General features: G+C 37.0%; 1 protein-coding gene across 1 annotated transcript in view; it reads right to left on the bottom strand.

Moving 5' to 3' along the window:
* Window positions 1-22,209, bottom strand: part of sema6b (semaphorin 6B) — a 172,679-nt gene that overhangs the window by 34,406 nt on the left and 116,064 nt on the right. Inside the window, exons 11-16 of the mRNA XM_005795735.2 lie at window positions 21,259-21,390; window positions 19,808-19,957; window positions 17,997-18,176; window positions 13,327-13,467; window positions 9,316-9,393; window positions 2,676-2,734 (exon numbers count right to left, since the gene is read on the bottom strand). Of these exons, the coding sequence (XP_005795792.1) occupies window positions 2,676-2,734; window positions 9,316-9,393; window positions 13,327-13,467; window positions 17,997-18,176; window positions 19,808-19,957; window positions 21,259-21,390 (740 nt within the window). The remainder of the gene's footprint in view (window positions 1-2,675; window positions 2,735-9,315; window positions 9,394-13,326; window positions 13,468-17,996; window positions 18,177-19,807; window positions 19,958-21,258; window positions 21,391-22,209) is intronic.

Genomic DNA, 22,209 nt, shown 5'->3' on the forward strand with positions numbered 1-22,209 from the left:
CGAGGTTCGACTATCCGACGGACCCTCCTCTCCAGGAGGAGGGTATATTTTACAGCAGATATAAAATAATAAGTTCACATTCCTTTGTTTTGATCAATTATATCTGCCTCCACTGTCTGAACATTAAGGTTTCCTCACTGTATTTACTGTTTTTCGTTAATCTGTTCTTTTAGATCAAGTAAAGATGAAAAGTGGTCCAGGTAGAACCAATAAACATTTAATTATATGGCAACCAACTTAAATTATTTAAACTTTTTTTTAACTCTCATGACTTTTTGGCTCATTTGCTAAGACACTACAAAACATTTAGAGAGATGTCTGTCCCATTTTGTTTTAGAAACAAACTTTTAGGTTGAAATAAATAATTTTAAGCACTGTAAAAGCATGTTACAAGAGGGAAACATGTTTTGTTTAATTCTGGGAATCTTCCTATGCTTGTCTGTCCCTAAACAATTATTCTTCTTGAGGTGTTTTTCATGCTCCACTGCTAGACCTTACAGGTACACAAACACATTCAGCCTTTAAACTGTGCTCTATTTAGTACTGAACAGCTGCTGTGATTAGATTCACAGGATGAAGTTTAGCAACTTTCTACTAAAGTAAGAGTTGTCTTTTCTCGTGTTTCTTGGTCGTCTGTTGTGTTTGCATCCTCTCGCGGTTAGATTACACTTACATCGACAAAGTTAAATATGCCACTACTTTTCTGAACTATTGTAACATTTGTATACAAGTATGGAGACTATAAAACCACAAGTGTTGATGATGCATTTTTTATAAATGTTAAAATTTAATTGAAATATGACTTTCTAAAAAATAATACAGTAAATGTATTGAAATGTATTTTGCAAAAGTCTCTATCTCATGAAAAATTTATCAATGAAGATAAGTTTGAGAAGTAAATGTACGCATGTTTGCTGTAGTTAAATCTGTGTTGGTTGAAAAAAGAGCTACCCACTGTGAAGAGTGCACTTGCATAGCGACATGCTACAGTAAAAACATGTAAGGTTGCAAATCAAGAATACTGACTGACCTACCAATGATACTACGGTACAAATTGTAGCAGTTCTGAGTTTATATCTAACAAATTCACCCGTCTTTAAAATTAAATCATAAGTTGCAGTGTCACCATATTATAAAATGTAGAGAATGCTTTTCTAACATAATTATTACATTTTGTTATATATGCAAACTTTGGATGAAACTATAAAAGGAAAAAAAAGAGGTTGTTCCAGTGTTGAATTTGTAGAGGACTATGTATACAAATAACTAAAGCCTAATTACGCCCATCTCCCAGTGATGGCTGTAGTAGTGAAAATACCACAAATCTTAAGAGTTAAATAAGTTTTGCATATATATCTGTTTATCTGGAGGTTCATCTGTGTAGAAATTAATGTGTCACATTTTTATCAGGATTAAATGTATTGCTAAAAGCACTGAAACCTTTTATAAGACTATCTGTGTTAGACACAGGGTGAAGACCGTTTGGCAGCTCTTTAGAAGTAAGGCCAACATTTTTATTAATGTTCCTCACTTGTTTCGTAAAATGAATACACGTGGGCTTAGTGAAGATGAAAAACTAGTCAATTTTCACCACATGCAGACCGAGCGCCGACCCTCTATTACAGGGTTCACCCCCCCCGTGGTTCAGTGGTCAGCAGATCTGAAGTGAGAGCACAGCATCAAAAGGAGCACCCATCTAAAGCTGGATTAGACTTGTACACGAGCACCCTCTCTGAAATATTTATCTCTCTTTTCTCCAGGAGCATGGCACATAAACTCAGGAAACTTTCACAAGAGATGGATTAATTTGCATGCTTTGGAATTAGCACTAAGATCAAAGAGAGAGGATGTCAGGGGAGCATCCTAAAAACCTCTGCGTATCTACAGCAGAGATTATGCTTTGCTTTAAATCAGCTTCTATTTTCATAACGATGCACAAGAAAGAAAAAAAGGCTGGCGTTTTACATAATTAATTACTTGTAGATAAAGTAGAGCCTGGCACAAAGCAGATACAAACAACAAAATAAAAGCAAAACTGTTCTTTATGCTATAGGACAAACTGAGACCAGAAGGGTGTTATGTTAAATTTCGATGTTTGCTCTGCAGAGAAACAACGCACTACAAGGCACTGAAGAGAACTGGAACTTGTTTTTAAATTTATTTGTGCATTTTCACACCACATTAGCCAAGTTAAAATTTCCGGTAACACTTTATTTGACGGATAGTGAATAATATGTGTTATGTCATAAACATGACATAACACCTGTCATGAACATGAGTAAGTCTTCATGAATATTTATGACTGTTGTCATAAAGTGTCATTCGGTAAATCATGAAACGTTTAATGCAAAGTTGACATTATTCAAAATGTCTTTGTTATGACAACTTGTCATTTACCAAAAAATCATGATCTGACATAAATTTGTTATAAAAGTATTACTGATTCAACTTTAAAAATGGTGTAGCTTTATGTTGTTAAAGCTAAAGTTTAATCAGTAATACTTTTATAACAAATTTATGTCAGATCATGATTTCCATCAAATAAAGTGTTACCAAATTTCCTCCTGTTGTCTTTTTGTTTGAACTGAGAAAGTCATGCAAACATCTGGGAAATACATGAAATGCCATTTATTTTCACATGTCTATGTAAACTGACAAAGAATCGGTCCTCTTACCATCGCAGTCACCCAAGTGGGCCACGTTTCCATGTTCAACATCTTGCTCGAATGGCAGTCTGCGGAGGATAAACGGCACACTCATTAATCAGAGAGCACACAAGCACAGCAAGCCAGCCACTGAAACACAGAGCAGATCGCCCCTGATAGGGCTGCACTATCTCAACATTACAGGTAAGGACTGTGGGAATCTTTACAAGCTTTTTTCTTCTGGTTCAATACAAGAAACTCGTTTTTATTTTGAGAAAGTGGATAAAAATTCGTTAAATAAAAAAAAACAACTAAAGAGGCCCTTGAGGTATCTAATGCTCCCTAATAATTACCATTCCAATTTTAAAGATAACCATTCACGCCTGCAGCTGTGTCCATAATTAAGCTTATTCAAGCTGGATGACAAATATTTCTAGGTCAGCATGCAAGTCTTCACATGAAGTTTTTGGCTCTAAATATAAACTCCCCGTCTTCAAGGATTAAGGAGTCTGTGTTGCTGGCAAATATCAATTTACTTTAAATGCACATAGTCAAACATGCTAGTCTGTTATCTAAACAACAAATACTGTTTAGTCTGCTTCTGTCTGTCTACATGTAGGCCAACAATGTTGCATTTCTACTCCTTGTACATTCTTCCAGGCACAATGACTCTTTTTCCAATAGTATTCAATGGTTGAAATAGGCATCTGATCACACTGAAGTGAATAGTTTGTCATTTGTATAATATTTTCATTTTTTAAGAATGACAACATCAGCGAGAATTCTTAAAAAATACAATGCATGAATTAATAAATGATCTGCATATCATTAGGTAAAGTAGGTATTTGCAAAATGTGACCTAATTCTTAGAAAAACCTTACTTGCCAACACAGCAGGTGTTTTTTTTAAGTTGTCCACAAGGTTTGAACACATCTCAGGAGGAATCCTGGCCCACTCCTCTTTGCATAAAGTCTCTAAAAACCTGACGTTTCATGACAACTTCATGAGTTTTATATGATTCTTTTAAGCCACTTCTTTGTTGCTCTAAAGCCAGTCTGCAAGATTCTGGCTCAGTTAAGAAGATTCCTTTCCAAGACTTTACTGTATTCCTCCCCTAATAGGGTTGAAGTTATTCTGTGTCTTTAGAAGAAACTGCTCCAAATTGACTGTGGGGAAAATTACTGGGTCATATTCAGCATTTTTTAATTCTCCAAATAGAAGAACTATGGCAGGAAACACACACATGTGCACCCCAATAAAACATGGCTGTTGCTCATGTTGCTGTTGCTGAATAAAAAATATCTTAAATGAACAAAAAGTCTTGCACACATGAGGACTCCGCTGGTTGCAACACTTTGCAGTACCAAGCTAAAGTTTCAAACATTTGGCTCTTTATCAAAATATTTAAAAAGCTGCATTTTTAATAACACGTGACAGTCATGTGAGCAAGAAGATTTCAAAAAGTGAATCTGTGAAAACATTACATGACAGGCTTAGTTGCAAGCAGAATTGCTACATGGCAAATATTCTGAGTAGAAAAATATCTTAAAAGATAACATACGTGTCTATGTACTTGCAAAAATAAAAATGTTCTAGAAAACAAGCTTGAAGCATAACTTTTCCAATTGTGTTTTTTCCTGTAGGGACTATGAAAAGTTCATGTCATAATCGGCGTTTTTCCTCATCCAAACATGGAGAGTTGAGTTTTCATAAAATCATTTCATGCAAACCTAAGCTAGGAATCAACATGTTCCTCTATCTCAGAAAGATTTTAATCCATGCAGCTCAGTATGTTTCCAATTCTTATTGGTTCAAACTACCACCACATTATTAACACATTTCTCCTGTTTAACTTTGGGCTGATTCCTCAACTTTCTCCAGATCATCTTCACCCATGAGCCAAGATCTTGAATGGAGCTCGAAGGCAGAGAGTGCCCGATGGTCATTTAATATTTCTACAGTCCCTGAATGAATGAAACAGCAGCTGTTGCTGATGGTTCTGGACAACATTCCACCCTCCTTTGGATTTACTCTTTGTTCCCGACATCCTTTGAAAGCTCTTTGTTATTTCCAAGGCTTGGACCGTGAGAATCTCATGATTTTGAGGACAGGTGTGTTTTATACACACAGCCACTTGAGGTCATGAGTGTCTTTATTTGGCTGATAGAACCAATCTGTTGGACCCAGAACGTAGGTTGTGTTTCTGGTGATCAAATTGTTCTTTATCTCAATGGCATGCAACACATTTTTTAGCTCTTACATTATGTGTTTTTTTTCCCTTTTTTACAATTTTGGTTGATATTCTCTCTCTCTCTACATTGAAACCAAACTACTTGCTGTTCAAGCAGGAGGTCAACATCCATGACTATTTATGATTCATAAAAATCTAGAATATTGTCAAATTATTCAAATGTTACTCAAAAAAAAAAAACTTTTAATTGTGAGACTTTTTCAATAATCTCACAATAAAATGTAACTTATAGTATTTCTGCAACTAATTTCCTATTTGGGCAACAGGGAGAGCAGAAAACTCAACACTATATAAGTTACAACGAAGCGAGGAAGTCCAGAGGAAATGAGAGCAGCTCGGCACAGGCCAGGTGCTCTCAAAGAAAAACACAACTGCTTTTGGTTACGGCTCGTGTCAGGGGAACAGCTCCACATTGCAACGCGCAGAGACAAACGAGACTGTGTGGTTTAGTCTGAGCACAATGTACTTGCCTGCAGGCTTCATTTAGAGCAGAGCTCGTTTAATGAAATTCGTGTGAAAGAAAAAGTTATTGTTTAGTGATTTAAGTGGAACATATGTGAAAGTTCTGCTTTGGCAATTATTCAAGAGCAAAATAAAACATGCTGCATCCTGTAAAACTATATAATGCTCCTCGAGCTTTTCCCATTTGTTCAAATAAGAGTCACAAGCTTCAGATTATTTAATGGGGATTTTATGTTACAACCCCCCAAAAAATGGTGCAGAATTGGAAGGAAAATTATGCAAGGTTTTCTAACTTTTTACTGAACAAAATATTTAAAAAGAAAGTTTAGGCGAATGGCTGTATCTTTGTAGATGCTAAACTCGTATTTTGTTGCTCTATAACTTTCAGCTGCTTTGAACATCTCTACAATTTTATGTCTGACCTTTAAAAACAATTACTTCAACAGGATTTTAATTAGGGTTATCAAACTGAAAAGGATTGGTCACAGTTTTCCAAATTTTATTTCTAAACCGTTATCTTCCAATTTATATAAATGAGCTGCTTTGTGTTGGTCTGTTGCATAAAACTAAATAGAATATATGGGTTCTGAGACTGCATTGTGACAAAAAGGGGAAAGTTTAGTGTATGATTACTTTTGCAAGACGCTGTACCTGAACTGTTTGGTGATTAGTAATCAATGTAAACAACCATAACAATGCAGTATTATCATCACACACAAATACCACTGAAAAAAACATTACAAACAAATGTCTAAACAGATTTCACTTTAGACTTTAGTCTAGAAAAGAAGCAGGTAGGCAGGAGTATCAGAATGACCTTTGAAATTGGTTTGAAATGCCATTCTGATTAGTTTTCTACAGATACTTCGGGTTCCTACGCTTCAGCTGCAAAACAAAGTGTGCAACACACAGTGACATTTAAAAATCAAAAGTGACAAAAGTATTGAGCAGAATTCAGGCTTTATAGAGAAGAATCAGCGGAAAAGGGGCTTCAATTTGTCAGGTGAAGCTGAAAGGAAGAATATCAACAGAGCGTCTCAAACAAAACAATGAGGTGAGTTGCAAACAACATTACACAAAGTCTGTACTAAGATTTAAACACATTCTGATATGTCTGCAGTCTGAGTGGTGATTACAGTACCTTTCCCTCTAACATTCACAATAAAGCATGATTGAAAGATATAGGGGGGTATGTTCAGATTCTTCCTTAGTGGTAGATGGGGTCGTCGATAACATTCTGTAATTGCATTAAATCGGAGCCTCGGGCAACAGACCATCAAGTTGGCTTTCATAAAGACCAAAAACAGGAAGGAGCAGTGGACCTGACGCTGTCCAAAGCCTGAGCAGTGGTTCACTGTGGAGTTTAGCAGCAGGAACAATGTCTTGGCACGAGTTAATATAATTCATGGCAAGAGTGCATTCCCCCAAATCTTAAACATATGTCTTAATAACTTTTCATATTTCAGAATTTCTTTTACCTTCAATGCATAATTGGTGAAAATCCTAACGTTGCACTTTCCTATACAATCTAGATTATGACATTTCTTTCAAGATGTCAGATTGTTGTTTTGTTTCTGGCTCCATGGAAAGCAAATATATTAACCGCACACAACATCTAAAGAATGAGAGCAAATGAGACTACTAGATTGCCTTTGAAAGTTTGATTTTACAATTGGAAAACCTTGCTGTACAGTAACTATTTGGCCTTTTAATGCCACTGAAATACATTGATAAATGAGTTTAAATATGCGGTAGACGCATGGCAGATATCATAACAAAGAATAATGTCTTGAGTTCAGCTGACCGCCTCATACTCTCTGCTAGACTACATATAGACTGACAATGTTGCTTTTTTACATCTTGTACATTTGTCCAGGTACACTACTTCATCATTTAAAGCCTTCAAAATAAGATATAATAAAGACCACATGATTTCCATGGCACATGCTGTTGAAAGTGTTGCAACATGGTGTCCAAAGCTGAGGTGCTGATTACCTTTATTGCATTCTTACAAAAGAAAAATAATATATCAAGTAATTATTATAATTTCCGGACAGAACATCTGTATACTTTTACTTTGCACCATATTTAAAAGTATAAGTGTGCTGGCAGGAGAACATAGATGTTAAAAATTCAAGCTGAAAAGGATCATGAACGTCATGAAAGGTACACTTTCCTTCAACAAAAGTGGAACAAATTGGAAAGTACTCTTCAGTCAGACATTCACATTAGGTCCTCAAGGACATGAATGTCGATTTATTTTCCCCTTTTCTTAAGACTTTGTGACATTAGGGGCCTTTGATCATGGCAATCAGAAAGAGAGAAAAGGGGAGTAAGGATCCCAAGATGGAGAACCGCATACCAGATGACTTTACTGGTGATCAGGCTCTGTATATGGGATGCACACATTGCCGTTATTCCACAAGTCACTACATGCCTGTGGTCACTCGTTATCGGTCAAGCACACCACCTCATTTTTTTTTATATCGGATGCAACAAGTTTGATGTTACAATTTCAACTCATTCACATGCTCAAAATAAGATGCATAGGCTTAATGACATACATGTATCTTTCACTATTACAGTGTTTGGATAAATCCTCTTTCGTAAGTCCCACTGCACGACCCACTAACTAGCCAAGTAGTAAATCTAAGATCTTGTACTTCACCTCACATAAAACATTCAGCATTTTGAAACTTGTACAGAAATGATAGTTCCAGCAAGGCAGTGCTCCCAACCACACATCAATCCACTTTTGAAATGGATAAAGCTGGCTAACATAAAGTTTCTCCAAATACTCTGGTGCAACCCCATTGAAAATAAATGACCTATGTTTAAAAGCTGAGGAAAAGAAGTACAAGTTTAAATAATGTATACCAATTCTTTAAAGAATAATGTTAAATTTGGCCAGAATTGTGCTAAAACATTGCAAATTAATAGTTCAAATAAATCATTAGAAGCACATAGCCTAATATGACATTCATGTCAATGGTTTGTTAATGGTAAACTTCTGACAGAACCTGTGTACCATATTACATACTTAGTTTGATTTTATGCTAGAATCAAGAAAGCACAATTATAAAAGTACAAATGAATTCATAAAGCTAATGGTTTTAAAATTACTATTAAAAATACAAAGCTTCCTTGGTGGTTTTCCATATCACAATCTCTAGTCGCATGATACTGTCTGACGATGGCTACCTGAGAAAGGTTGCATTATTCCACAAAAAGGAGCTTCTCAGAAACTCGATATGTATTCGATTGCAAAGTTGACCGCCCTTGGTAAATCTAATCAAGACAAACACAGAAGCCTTTAATAGTATAAGCAGCCTACCCGAGGTGGTATTTAAGGCCTATGTTGTCTGTTCAGCTGGCACTACACTTGTGTTGGAAAGTCTAACTCAATAAGCAGCTTGATCTATGAGAGATTTGATTTCAGTGGAGGGAAACGATCAAGACTGGAGGTGAGCCGTGAAGACAGACAAGTGCAGCAGGAACAGCGACGGGTCTCACTCTAGTATACAAACCCGACATCTCTGACGCCTACGCAATGTTTTGTGACAGCTCAATAGGTAAACACAAAAAAAGCAACATTTAGGATGAGCCATAAGTACACTAAAATAAGACTATGTCATAGATGAGACAGGGAGAAAAAAAAATTACTTTAAAGACTAGAATCAAATGTAAAACTCCCAGTGTAGATAAATAATGCATGAAATATCTCTAAGGGTGCCAGTTCTGCTCTCAGAAGGCAGAAATAACCACGGGATGACTAATAATGAAATAAATCGACACAAAAACAAATCTTTAGAATCAAAGGGAAAGAAAACAGAAAGTGGTAATAAACCATGTACAACTTCAAAAGAGGATAAAGAAACAGTGTCACAGAGCAGACAGGAAATAGAAGTATTTGGAGTGTTTGCATGGATGTGTAGCCACAAAGGAAAAGCGTCCCACCTGGTTCCAGGTCTGAGAAAGGAGCAGGTGCTTCCTCTTGTCCACCCGCAGTATGGGTCCCTGGAGGCGATGCAGTTCCTGAAGGAAAAGCGGAGGAAAATTAATTACCTCAACCTCAAAGATTAAACTGGGTTCCCTTAAGGAGGCCTCAAAGTTAGTCTCTGATCTACTTGATGAGAGCAACTTAAAGGGATAGTCATCTCAAACATGAAGGCTCACAGTTCACTAATTAGTGTAGTTAGTACAACATTTTTACTTATAGGGATAACATCATATTTATATACACTTCATTGAAAACGCATATATGCTTTTCTTCTCTGCAATATAAAATTTAAGTGTCTTCTGTTTAAGGTCAGTTAAAAATACAAACCTGTTTTATGTATTTGCCTACAAAAAACATCAAATACAATCATTCAATTTTAACATTTTGGTGAAAAAGTTAGTTTCAGGGTAACCAAAGCTATAAAGGACACTTATGTGTTTGAAAGACTAATAAAGAACAATAAATAACTGTTCTATTGCTACGAACAGAGGCTCCATTAAGTTAAACATGGATTTATATTTGGCTTTGATTGGTTTTGGTGTAAAACTGAAACGTTTCCCAACTGTCAATCAGGCCGTCATCCAGTGAAAATGAATGTAACCTGAGTCAGCAATACCTGGTTGGCCTTTCAGCAATATTTGAATAGATTTCTTCACAAAGCAGAAAAAGGCTCTCACAGCTCTCTATGCTGCACAAATGCAGTAGAGATGCTGACTGCCACTAAATTCTCCATCTACAGCCTGTAGAGGACATTTTAAGTGTACTGCTAAGGTTACAATGTTTATTATGACAATAAACCATAAGTAATAAGCAATACTTTAATGACGTAAATAAAAAAGTGCAGTATTTTATTGCTGGAAAAGTTTTTAATGGCAGTGTTATAAGTTTAAAATAACAAAACAGAGTGCACAATCATCTTCGCAAAATCGTTTCCACCTCCAAAGGAAATCTGGACGTTTGCCATGGGTCAGTGTTTTTAGTGTTTTTATTTTCACAGTAAATCCAGCTGGCTGAGTAATCCTGTGTTTATGTTTGTCTCTTTCCTAATGATGGAGATGTTGATCTAAATACCTACAGATTCTCATGGGTTTTGTTTCCCCCCCAAAAACGTTCCCACAACCAGAACATCTGAGTTTGTCATTCTCCCTTTCCTGTCCTTTCAGCCTCCAGCACTGAATCTGGGAGTTTTGTCCCTTGTTAAAAGGGAACTGAATGACTTATAACTACTTGATTCAATTGCTTTGCTCCTTTAAACAATCCACCAAGTCGAATTAAAATCAATTAAACCTAACTAAATTATTTTGTAATTTCATTGCATTTTTTTTTAGATTATTTATGTAAGGTTTAGTGTTGCGCATCCACAAACACTGAAGACGTCAAGGCTTAAATCAAATCTGATCCATTATGCTTGACCATATTTGGGCTTTTAAATACAAAGACTATTTTTCAATGTTTGACATACAAACACAAAAAGTAAAAACATTCCACCCTGCAGTACAGTACATCAAATGCCACAAGCAGCATTTAGTAGTGATGAGTAACAAAATTTTCCTGGTAACAGTAACCACTGCCCAATAAAATTGTTTGAAAAACTAATATTCTCTCTTGTAAAGTATTGCAGAGTGGATTACAGACCAGTCACTAATTATAAAACATTTAAATCCTCTGATGTTAATCTATATTAACATTCTATGGACCTCAAATAGGTCAGACTGTAAAAGTCTAAATTGCATGTTCTGTGCGGGCTCAACTTCTTCTAAATACTGAAAAAAGGTTTAACTGAACAATTACAACTTAATTGAGGGGGAGCTAAAGAAATACTTAAAATCACGGCTAATGGGTTAAAAAAAAAAAAAATAGAGCATGAACCACTGAAACGTGACTAAAAAATCCTGAACCTACTGATGCACAAAAAAAGAACCCTGATACGCAAATATAATAAGCACACATGCTAAACACACCTCAGGGAGCATACGAGTGGTTTCCAAATGTGGTCTGGATTACACGCCTGCATGACTCACCTGCTCCAGTGAACACATGTGCTGCTGGGGTGTGCACTGGTTTGTGTTAGTGTGGTTGGAGGACCCCAGCAGGCCGCAGCCACAGGTCTCGTGAAGAGAGGAGTGTTTCCTGTGTTGCTCTGATTGCATGGGTGTAAGCAGGTGGAACGTCATTACATCGCATTTATGCATCTTGTGTATTAGGAGTGAAATTAACCATAACAAAAGAAAGCTGTCCAAATGGCCTGGGTCAATCATTTTGGGTTTTCCTCTTGATTACACGTCATGTTTTGAGCATAGTGGTTAAAAGAAAAAAGAAAACTATCAATTTAAAAAAACTCATAACAGTCATGCCACTAATAAATGAAAAGGTGAACTTCTCCATATTTTCCAAAATCACCATTTTTTTCCTTTGAGTTGTTTATGACTTCCTTTGAATAATTAATGTTTCAACACATTATTGAACTTTAATGACTGTCAGAAGAAAGTTGGGCATGATCAGAGAAGAGTGCCAATCGTTTTACCTTTTTGTTTTGATGTTGTTCATTAAAATAGAAGTGAAGCTACACTCAAAATAGCATAGGCTAGCATTGTGTAGCAGTGTAGCATAAAGTGCAGAAAAATAAGACGGCTTTAGTTTTAGTTGCAATCATCTTACAAATATGAGCACAGTCAAAAAAATGTGTTTGAACAATTTTAAGGAAGGCTGTGACTTAGTAACTTGTGAAAGATATGCTCATTTTCCATGACAGCTCTCTGATTGTGTATACATCGTAATGCCAATGCTGATTTGAAGAACAGCAGAGGAAGTTCTTCTGTGTCTGATAATTATTAGTAAGTTCTGCTCAAACGTAGATCTGACTAAGCTCAGGATTTCTCAAGAAAACCCCTGTATTAAAGTCTTTTACTGCATGAGTCTTGACTGATTTATTCATGAACATTTTCGCAAACAAAAAAAAAACACAAGATCATAAACAGATGTTATATTAATGTAAAGTATAACTGCTCCAGTGTAATTGCACACAGGAACCAGGAAATTATAATCTTTTAACATCAAGTGATCAGAAGCAATGGAATCAGTTTCATCTTCCAAGTCATGCCTTAGACTCAGACTGCAGCTATTTACAGAAATACAAGCAACTCTTTACATTTCCCCAAAATTCCTTTGAACATGGCTGAATAAAATTTTGCCTTGTTTTGCTATGGTATTATGTGAAGAGAGATAATGAGTGATAATGTCATGCCTGAAGTTTTTGTTTCTCCAATTAAAACGGCTAACGCCACACAACCCCAATTGCAAACGACAAAACTGAAGAGTTGTGATTTGGGAGAGTAGTGTTTGTTATGAAAATACATTTTCAGACTATAGCTGTGTGGTAATCGTCAGTGATCTTTTGTTGAGATGGGTCACTTTAAAAAACCCTTTGGTTTTTAAATCCTCTACTGTTCATTACTTCTGCTGAACACTGTGAAGGGAGTCAAAAAACCATTAAGAAATATGATTGTGGTATGGCCATGGTCACCAAACTTATGAATCACTCAATCAATCCACTCTACTATTTGCCAGTAAAGAACATCTAAAGCCACTCCTGCAACTTGCCCTTCAATCATTTTTGCACCAAAATCTCAATATTATTGGGATAAAACACATCCAATGGGTCTTAAAAGTTTCAAAACTAAAAGCCTTTATTGAATATTTTACAATCCCACCACCTCAATCATTTAAATGGGACTCTATTCAGTTTTCAGAAATAATTAGGTATTATTCCTTTTATTAAGACCAGAGATTATTTCAATCTGAGCTTCTCTTTTACTGCAGCACAGCTCGTCTGCTGCAGCTAACAAAGCTCTACTTTTCACCCTCCTTAAAGACAAATGTTGGATGGTCCCTCCAAGGTCACCAACTTTCGTTTTCTACCTCACTGCCCATTTAAGGTATGGTTTGTGCTTTATGCTTCGCAAGCTTACTTCATGCATCGGGAATAGAGCTGGCATCGGGCCACCGGCACTCTGACCACACAGGAGGGAAAAGCGAGGAGCAGTGTGTGGCTCGCCCGGTCCAGAGTGAGAGACAGCAGCTGCCTGGCTTGTATAGAGTCCTCAGCACACCTGCATCACAGAAACGGGCAGAAACACACAAAACATAAAGAATTTGCATTAACCAATTTCAATTACTAGCTCGCGACCGCGCATTATTGACATTATTGACCTTGATCTGAGCATAGCAACAGGGCAAAAATGTCTCTCTTGACTCATTGTGAAACACAAACAAGCCAAAAGTGCTCTATAAATAAAAAAAACTGTAATAAAAGCGAGAGCGACAAGTGCCTGATGTTAAAATGCCAACCCAAACAGGCTGATTGTGGAACTTCAAGGGGTCGACTGGCCTTCAAAAACAGCGGCCAGGATCCAAATCACCTCTAATTGGCACTTAGAGTCACAAGAGCTGGCAACAACCTGCCTTCATGCAGCAGATTTACACCATATTATGCACATGTGCATCCATGCATTAGTTATATCTAGATGGTTTATGGTAATAAGATTGTGGATGGCCCACAGTCATTAAGAAGAATATATCATTCTGCTAAGGCCAAGTTGTGAGTCATTCTTCACAGCCAGAATCATGAAATGCAGGGAAATGAGGAGGGAGAGAAAAAGTAAAGAAGCCTTGAGCAAAGAGACATTAAAGAAGTAAGATCAGGTGAGGGAAGTAAATAGCAGGAGATGCATGGTGCATTTGAGAATATAGATCTGTCTGACAGCAGACTTTAGGAAGGTTGCAGTATACCTAAAACATGTTACCTTTGTAGAGGAAGCCAGTGTGTTTGGGTCAAAAAATTGAACAAGCACCTAAAATTTTTCTGCTATTTTAAGTCAAAGTGTCATTTTGTGCTTTTATTTTTATCTGTCATTGTGTCTTTAAATGGGTAATGGCTCTGTTTTGGAAAACAGCATCTCAAAAGTTTTTGCTGTTTTTGTGGTAAAGTTGCAATTAGTAATGGCAAGTGACATTTTGTGTAATCTGGGGCTTATCACACTTTTTCCTTTTTTTAAGAGATGCACAGAGAAATTGACTTTTGATTGGAATGGGAAGATTTTCAGCTTGCTCAGCCTTTAACAATGATCAGTGGGTTGGAAACTCAGAAATCCTATCTTTTTTCCTATCAGTGCTCTGATCAGTGGTTTGACAATTTAACGGTTTGTGAAATTGGCAAAGGAAAGACTGACCTGGAGCCGACTACAGCAGAATACTTGGGAGGCTCAATGTGTACCAACAAAGTTCTCTTTCTTAGCTTTTTAAGCTTTCAACCTCCTAAATGCTGAAGTTTTGAAGATCTGGAAATCTTTTGGAAATCTTTTAAATAAAACTGAGTATCTTCACTCTTTAAGAAAAAAACATGAAGACTGTTGCTGTTTACAGTTTGTGATGCTAAACTTAATCGGTAATAGAAGGTGCGAAATTATTTTTAGATGACTGTCACTCCAAATCCTTTGTCTTTTTAAAAAAGCAAAAGATGATGATCATCCTGTCTTAAAAGGGGCATCTCTCTAGTAGTCTAGGAAAAAAAAAACATTTTGACCAAATCTAAGCAGCTAAAGTTAATATTAGCAGGTCAAAGCTTGAAGACCAGAGATCTCAAATCTCTTGTGAGTCTCTAGAGGTCTTTTGTTTCAGTTTTTGATGAACAGGTTAGGGTGATGAAGGCCTAGAGGAAGATGCAGCTGTAGTCTGATTAGACTGACGCCTGCTGTGATAGCTGGACTGTCAGCAACCTCCCGGTGAGCTCACCATGCACACCAAATTATTCCTAACACACTGGCTCCAGGCCTCACCAGCTTTTGTCAAACTGTCTCCCTCACATTTCTCTACCAATCACTGCCCTTCATTTTGTCAAATTTGTGACAGAAATCACAAGCATGAGTTAAAAGAGATGAGAAAGGAGTCAAAGAAAAAAAAAAGTCTGTTTTTAGCCAGTCAGTTCAAGAAATATTCCCAATTACCACAACAGAAATTGTTTAGAAACATCTACTTTCTTTTTAAATGCCTCTAATTATCCTTAGTGAAAGATAATCACCATCCAAAGCTGCATGCATCTGTGTGACAATTATCCCCTCTCCCCACTGGAACACTGCATTTCAGCGAAGAACAAAACAGAAAAAGGAGTGAAAAGAAAATGCATCCAGTGTTCACTACGTAATGATCTAGATCAAGTGAAGTCTCAAAGCTGTGCGCCTTGTGCAAAATGCTAATTACAGAAGCACAAGAGGCCCTGTTCAATCCAGTCTTTTGTTAAGATGCAGATAAGGAATAGGATTCAATTCAAACTGAAGACTGAGGGTCTGCCTTCCTGGCAATAACTTTGGTCAAGATCAAGGATGATTGGATTTTCACGTCTCTTTCATTATTTTCTAATGTTTGCCCATAACAGTTTGTCTCAACCTCATTAGAGGACAGTCAGATTCTGTGATAATGATTATTAGGCTCTAATTCAAGTCTCATCTAATTACCATAGTTCTCCTTCTTGTATGTTATTGGATTGTCTCAGACACTGCAGAGTGATTTATATCTTAGTGGGCACATTCAAATGAACACATTTATTAGTAGTGGTCATATTCTACATGAATTTTGAACTTTTTATCTGAGGAAATCAAACTGAGCACAAGTCAGCAGTCATTAGGAGCAGCTGAATAAAAATATACCTAATATTTCTTTCTTTAAAGGAAGAATATTGGAAGAATATTGTCTGATGATGGTGCAGTGCCATCAAATAGATATTAAAAAAAAATTTAACTTATTGCCCAGCCCCTTACTGAATACATCATGTTCATTATGGTAAACTACCTATAAAATCTTAAAATAGTTAGCAGTCACAACTGTGAACTGATGTTGAATTGCATCTAGATTGGGGGTTTTGCTGGAAGGGTTCCTGCTAACCCAAACCCTCACCCAGACAAAAAGTACGAAGCGCAGATCTTCAGGAAGTGCACCATTTTTAACTTTTCTCACTGTATACTTTATCTTCCTGACACAGTGTTAATTAGATATTGTTGAGCATCAATTAAATCAAAAGCACCTTTGAAGTAGGGCACCAACATTAAAATGTTTAAAATTACCATTTTGAGGCCTTTTCTACCAAACCAGTTCTTTGCGTTTCTAATTTTAAAAGCTCTGGATCCAAAAACTGGTTGTTATACCAGCATAACTTTGCTTCTGGACTAAGAGAAAAATGCTTTCACCAGGAGATAAAGGATACGACAGACAATCAAAACATTTTGAGCACAATGTTTAAGACTTCAGAGTTCAGTTTGGTTTGATCTGTCAAATTTCAATCAAAAAACACCTTTGAAAATTGCATCAAAATTGCATTAGCACCAAAATAACACTCTCTTATCTTCCCACAGTTCTTCATATTGTCTATGCTGAAGTTTAAGTGGGTCAATGTCCTGTTTACAGCTGAGCTCACAGCTGATTATATTCCACTGAATCCATGAACTAACTCTGCATTTCAGTGCTGCAAATGTGAATAAAGGACCAGCTGATTAGGATTGTGAAGCATTCAGTCACTTGTTGTTTAGAACTGAAATTTGAAATTAAGCTAGTGATTGTGGAAAAGGGTTTTCTTTTACTGTAATATTGGGATGAATAAAATAATTTGTTTTGTATAGCTGTGTCTATGTACCATGCTCCTTCACAGAAACACAGAACAGGGAGGATCAAACAATAACTGATGGAAATGCTTACAATGACTTTATGATGTGTCTACAACTCGTCCCCCAGGTGGTGGAAAAGCACAATTATTGTCTTGCAGAACCAGTTGAAAACTGGCACCAGCACTAGATAAGCACTGGAACCATTACTTTAGCTTGTTACCAGTTTGAAATGAAATTTGAGGTAAATTTAATTGTAAACTTGTCAAGAAAACATTGTGGGTTTGTTCGCATGACTAAGCTGTTTTAAAGCAAGATCTTAATCTCTGTATTTAGACAGTTTTATATTAAAATATATCACTCTGCTGGTTTTGTTTGTTCAAAAGCCTTCTCCTTGAATTATGGGAATTGATTAGAAAATGCCCAAACTAATGACCTTCAGCATACATAAAAAATATCTTCTTGTGATATATTTATGCTTTTTGATTTATAATACACAAATGAAATGGATAAGCTATCTAAATCAGAATATGTGAATAGTTTTCCACTTTTTTGAATCTATTTTACTTTCTCAAGTATTTTTTTTATATCTCCATTCTTTAATTTTAGCTTCTGATTCATTGAGAAATTTTGTGGTAAGTATAATCCACTAATTTTCTGCTTGACCCAAGCAGACTGCCTGGTTGGATCTTCAACAATCTGATATTTTTGCAATCAGGTCACGCTAACAATAAAACTCTGATGTGGGGAAAATGACTCAAAAGCTCTTTCAAGCAATAGTCAAGTTTTTCAAAAAGAAAGTTGGGGGAAACAAAATTGTATTTAATAACAAATACAATTTTCTATGAAGACTGATCACTAACATAAGGTGTTATTATTTGTCGTCTAAAAATAGTATTGGCAGGTCAAAGTTTTCAAAAAACAAAGACTATCAATCAAAATTGTGATTCATAACGAATAGTATCCCCCATGCTATTCTGTGGTCTTACTTGTCAGGGTTAAATCCTTCCAGTTCCTCCAGAAAGATGTTGCTGCTGGTCACCGTGTTGTCTTGGTTTGGCATAATGAGAAACTTGAGAATGGTTCCTCTGCTTGACCCAAGGAAGAGGACGGTGCGGTTTCTGTATGGCCCGGCTTCTGTATCCACCACAATCTTATTCAACTGGTACCTGAACCACAAGAGAGAGTCGGTGCTGCATTAATGGCACAGAGTGAAGCAACTCATTCAAGACCTTCCACTTATGAAAGCTAAAAGTGTTGTCAAGAAACTCCTGGAGGCCACTGTATGATTCAAGTCCATTAAAACAGATTGGCTAAAGTGAAACGTACAGAGCCGCGTGAAGTGAAATCAAAATATGTCATTTCTCTTGAGCAGCTGGAGAATGAAGTGAAATCCACAGTAGAAACTTCTTATTAAATTTGAATAATCAACTAATTAAACCAGACATTTCAGTCATTAATAATTTCAGTCAAGTGAGTTGATTTAAAAAGAAACAATAGCAGAGCACAGAGAAGCTACACACACTCCTGACTGAGTGAGTGAATAGATGGGAATAGAAGCCACATTGTGCAATATTTTATAATATTCTCAATACACCTCTGTCTCCATAATACCCTGGTGGATGGTGGACTCCATCTATAAGGTAATGAGTGGAGCATTACACAACAAGCATCCATTAATTTTTATAGATGACACTATAGCTCAGTGTTGTCCAAAGTCAGCCATCAAGAGATGGGCTCCTGCGGATTTTTAGATCTTTCCCTGATTCAACACACCTGAATCAAATAGATACTTGATTACCAGGCCCCTGCAGAGATTGGTGACATGCTGAGGAGGTAATTCGGGGATTTGAATCAGTTGTGATAGAGCAGGAAAATATCTAAAAGAATGGGGACTATTATCATATGCACTGACAGCAATGATGCAGCTCATTCATGTCTCATTGTGCATTCATCTGTGTTTCCTTGACATCTACTCTGTAAAACACAATACAAAATATTGATATACATAAAGTTTGAAAGTATTTCAAATATGTATAAGTTCTACTGATTTTTCTCTATAAATGGGTGTTCAACAAAAGTCATCCATTCATTTGTTTGTTCATCAACCCAAACATAACAGATCTTTCTTTCACCACCCATACGCCGTCTATTCAGCCATCCATATTTCTATTAAAAATCTTAAAAAGTTTCAGTGGCAAAATTTGGAATGGCAAACAGGTGGAACAATATGACAGGATCTTTAAAAGTTTAATAATATTGTGATGCATGTAAACATAATCCAGTGATATGATTTGATAAAGAAAAAGGCAGAGGAGACCCATGGATATGATCACTTAGCTCAGAATCAAACATCTGAGCTAAGTGGTTATATTAGTCAAAAACTGAATGGACCCTGATTCAAAGATAAAGATAGACATTGAGGCAAATACGATTTGGCAGAAGTTTGTTTGAGGTAAAGAAAAGATAAAGGTGCAGAAAAAAAACAGAGAATATAAACATAAACATCTGAAAAATCATGTTATAATTGTCCAGCAAAAAAATTATGAAGCAGGAAACGAATCAGTGATTTCCATGAATTCCAGATTTCTGGATCCGACAGCTTGTGGATGGTTGTGTTTAATTAGGATATATTAAAAATCAGGCCAGGTAATAATGGTTATGTTCTTCATTTTATTGCATATCTAATGTCCTGAAAATATACCAACCTACCACTTCATAACGTCATGTACAATTTATATCTAATTATCTGTGAAATAGGAAGCAAAACAGCCAAGCCAGTTTTTCACCAAGTTCTCACCTGACCATGGTCCTCACAATCCAAGGTCTTTGTCCGAGTGATGGGACCGCTTCGTCCATCAGGGGATGTGTCTTGACGAAGTTCAGCATCTCATCGGGGAACGAGTTGGAGGAATTAAACTTGGATCCTTGAACGGCACAGCCACCAGGTCTGGAGACAACAAGATGGAGCACATCAAAAAGAGGGGAGCGAATTTATCTGACAACATCAAACCACTCACGTCTTCGTAATGATATATTATTAAAAGGACAGTCTAGACTGTCTGAGTGACTCACATTCACGTAGAAATATTTTAATAGCATCGCTACTGTTGGAAAAACTCCCATGAAAACAGAGTTTTCCTTATTTACTCTTTAGTTTCCAACATTTATCAATATGTTTCTCCCTTATTTTTTACTAAAACCTAAAACAAATGTCTGCAAAACTCAGAGGACACTTACGTCATGTAATGAATGCCTGACTGTGAAAATGCCACAAATGGTACAGTGACATGCAAAAGTATCCACGCCCCATGTACTTCTTCACATTTTGTTTTAGTACACTCACAAACTTCAACATATTTAATTTGGTGGCCAAAACAAAGTAGCAACAAATTGTGAAGCGGAAAAAAAAACAAGCCACAATCGATCCAGTGTACGCTTTTTGTCGCTTAAGTGGAAAGGGCAGCCATAATTCCTGTTTTCCTGATGGCTGCACAGTGCTCTGTAAAATGTTCAAAGCTGAGAATATTGTTTTCTAACTGAACCCTGCATTTGTCTTCACCACAGATTTCTTCCCAACTAGTCTGCTGCTTTTCTTGGTCTTCATCAGGCTGTTTGATCGTTAATGTTCTCAAAATTCCTTCACAGAACACCTGCACTGGTACTAAGATTAAATTTAACAAAGGGCAGTCAGATTGAAAGTGTTAAATACCTATTCATACAGCACTATTTGGTGTTTTATTTGTAATCATATTTCCTTTTTTCTTCACTGCGGTGAAGGACTTTGTGTTGGTCTACTCAATAAAAACCCAGTTATATACACTCAACTTTGTTTCTTTAACGCGCAGGTGTCAAAGTCCAGTTCTCAAAGACCAGAGTCCGACAAATCTTAGATGTTTTTCTGTTCCAACACACCTCACTGAAATAATTAGGTCATTGGCAGGACTTAGGAAAAGGTGACTACCTGCTGAAGATGTGATTTAGCCATTTAATTCAGGTGTGTTGGACCAGGAACAGATCTAATAGTTGCAGGGCACCAGCCCTTCATTGCTGGAGTCTGACCGCCCTCCCCTTTTCCAAACTGACAAAACGTGAAAATATACACTAGGTGGGAACACTTTTGCAAAGCTCTGTAAAAAGACACTTTTTGCAGTAGAATCATGTTTCAGAACAGCATCGTCATTCTCCCAGCTTGTTGATAACAATCTGAAAGCACAGGTGCATGCATTGAGCACTGCCATCTGGCTTCACCTTGGCTTTGGGATGAGTTCATCTGGAACAGGCGTCCAAATAGACTCCGGAGATTTCTGCTCCTTAAACCTTCCATCAAACACAGCAGCCAACTGCTCCATGTCAAAAGCGCACACAGCCGAACCCGGTATGCTGCAGAGAAGGAGACGGGATGGTGAGACAGAGGCAGATGAAGCACTTTGAGCTGACACAAAATGACTGTCAGCCGGTGTCAAGCCGGCTCTACTCTCCAACAAGGTAGCAGAGAGAAAAAAATAACATAAAAAGGAAAGAAAGAGGATTAAACCCACACTAAAAAAAACTGAAAATAAAAATAAACTCAGATGTATACACTGTAAAAGAATTCGGAGCCCAGCTAAGATGACGAACTCTGCTTTTTATTTTTTGGGAGCCTACAGCGGAGTATAAAGGAAATAATGACTGATACACACTGAGAATAAAGAAAGGAGAGACCCTATCAGCTCTGGGCCATCGTATATAGATATTCGGCAGATAGAAAAGCTATTTTAGGTCCGAGAAAAGATCCTGGCGGAAATTCCTGGAATATAAAGCTACAATAGGAAATGAGTCACTCAAAATTCAGTTCCCCACAAGAAGGAGGAGGGAAGGATTCTCATAAAGGAAATGAACCCACAAAAACATTCCAGTAAAAAGCCTGGTGTACCTCAGAGGCTGTTTAACCGCTCATGAACCCGGCCGCTCAGAGAAGTGTCCGGTGTGCCCCCGTGCAAATAAACACACAGAGACATTTACAACAAACTCAGAGGCGCCCAAACAGTCAGGCTGTCTCTGCTGAGCCTGATGCTACATTTGTGCGTTTTAGGCACACTGAGAAAAGAGGGAAGAGCTGTCAGGATGAGATAAGAGATGAGTTTAAAGAAACAAAGAAAACATCATGCTTGCTGCTCCACTCTGTTCTGAAAGTGTCCTCATCAATGAGTAACTACGTAC

Source organism: Xiphophorus maculatus, chromosome 9 (genome assembly GCF_002775205.1).
Source record: "Xiphophorus maculatus strain JP 163 A chromosome 9, X_maculatus-5.0-male, whole genome shotgun sequence".
NCBI classification, from domain to species: domain Eukaryota; kingdom Metazoa; phylum Chordata; class Actinopteri; order Cyprinodontiformes; family Poeciliidae; genus Xiphophorus; species Xiphophorus maculatus.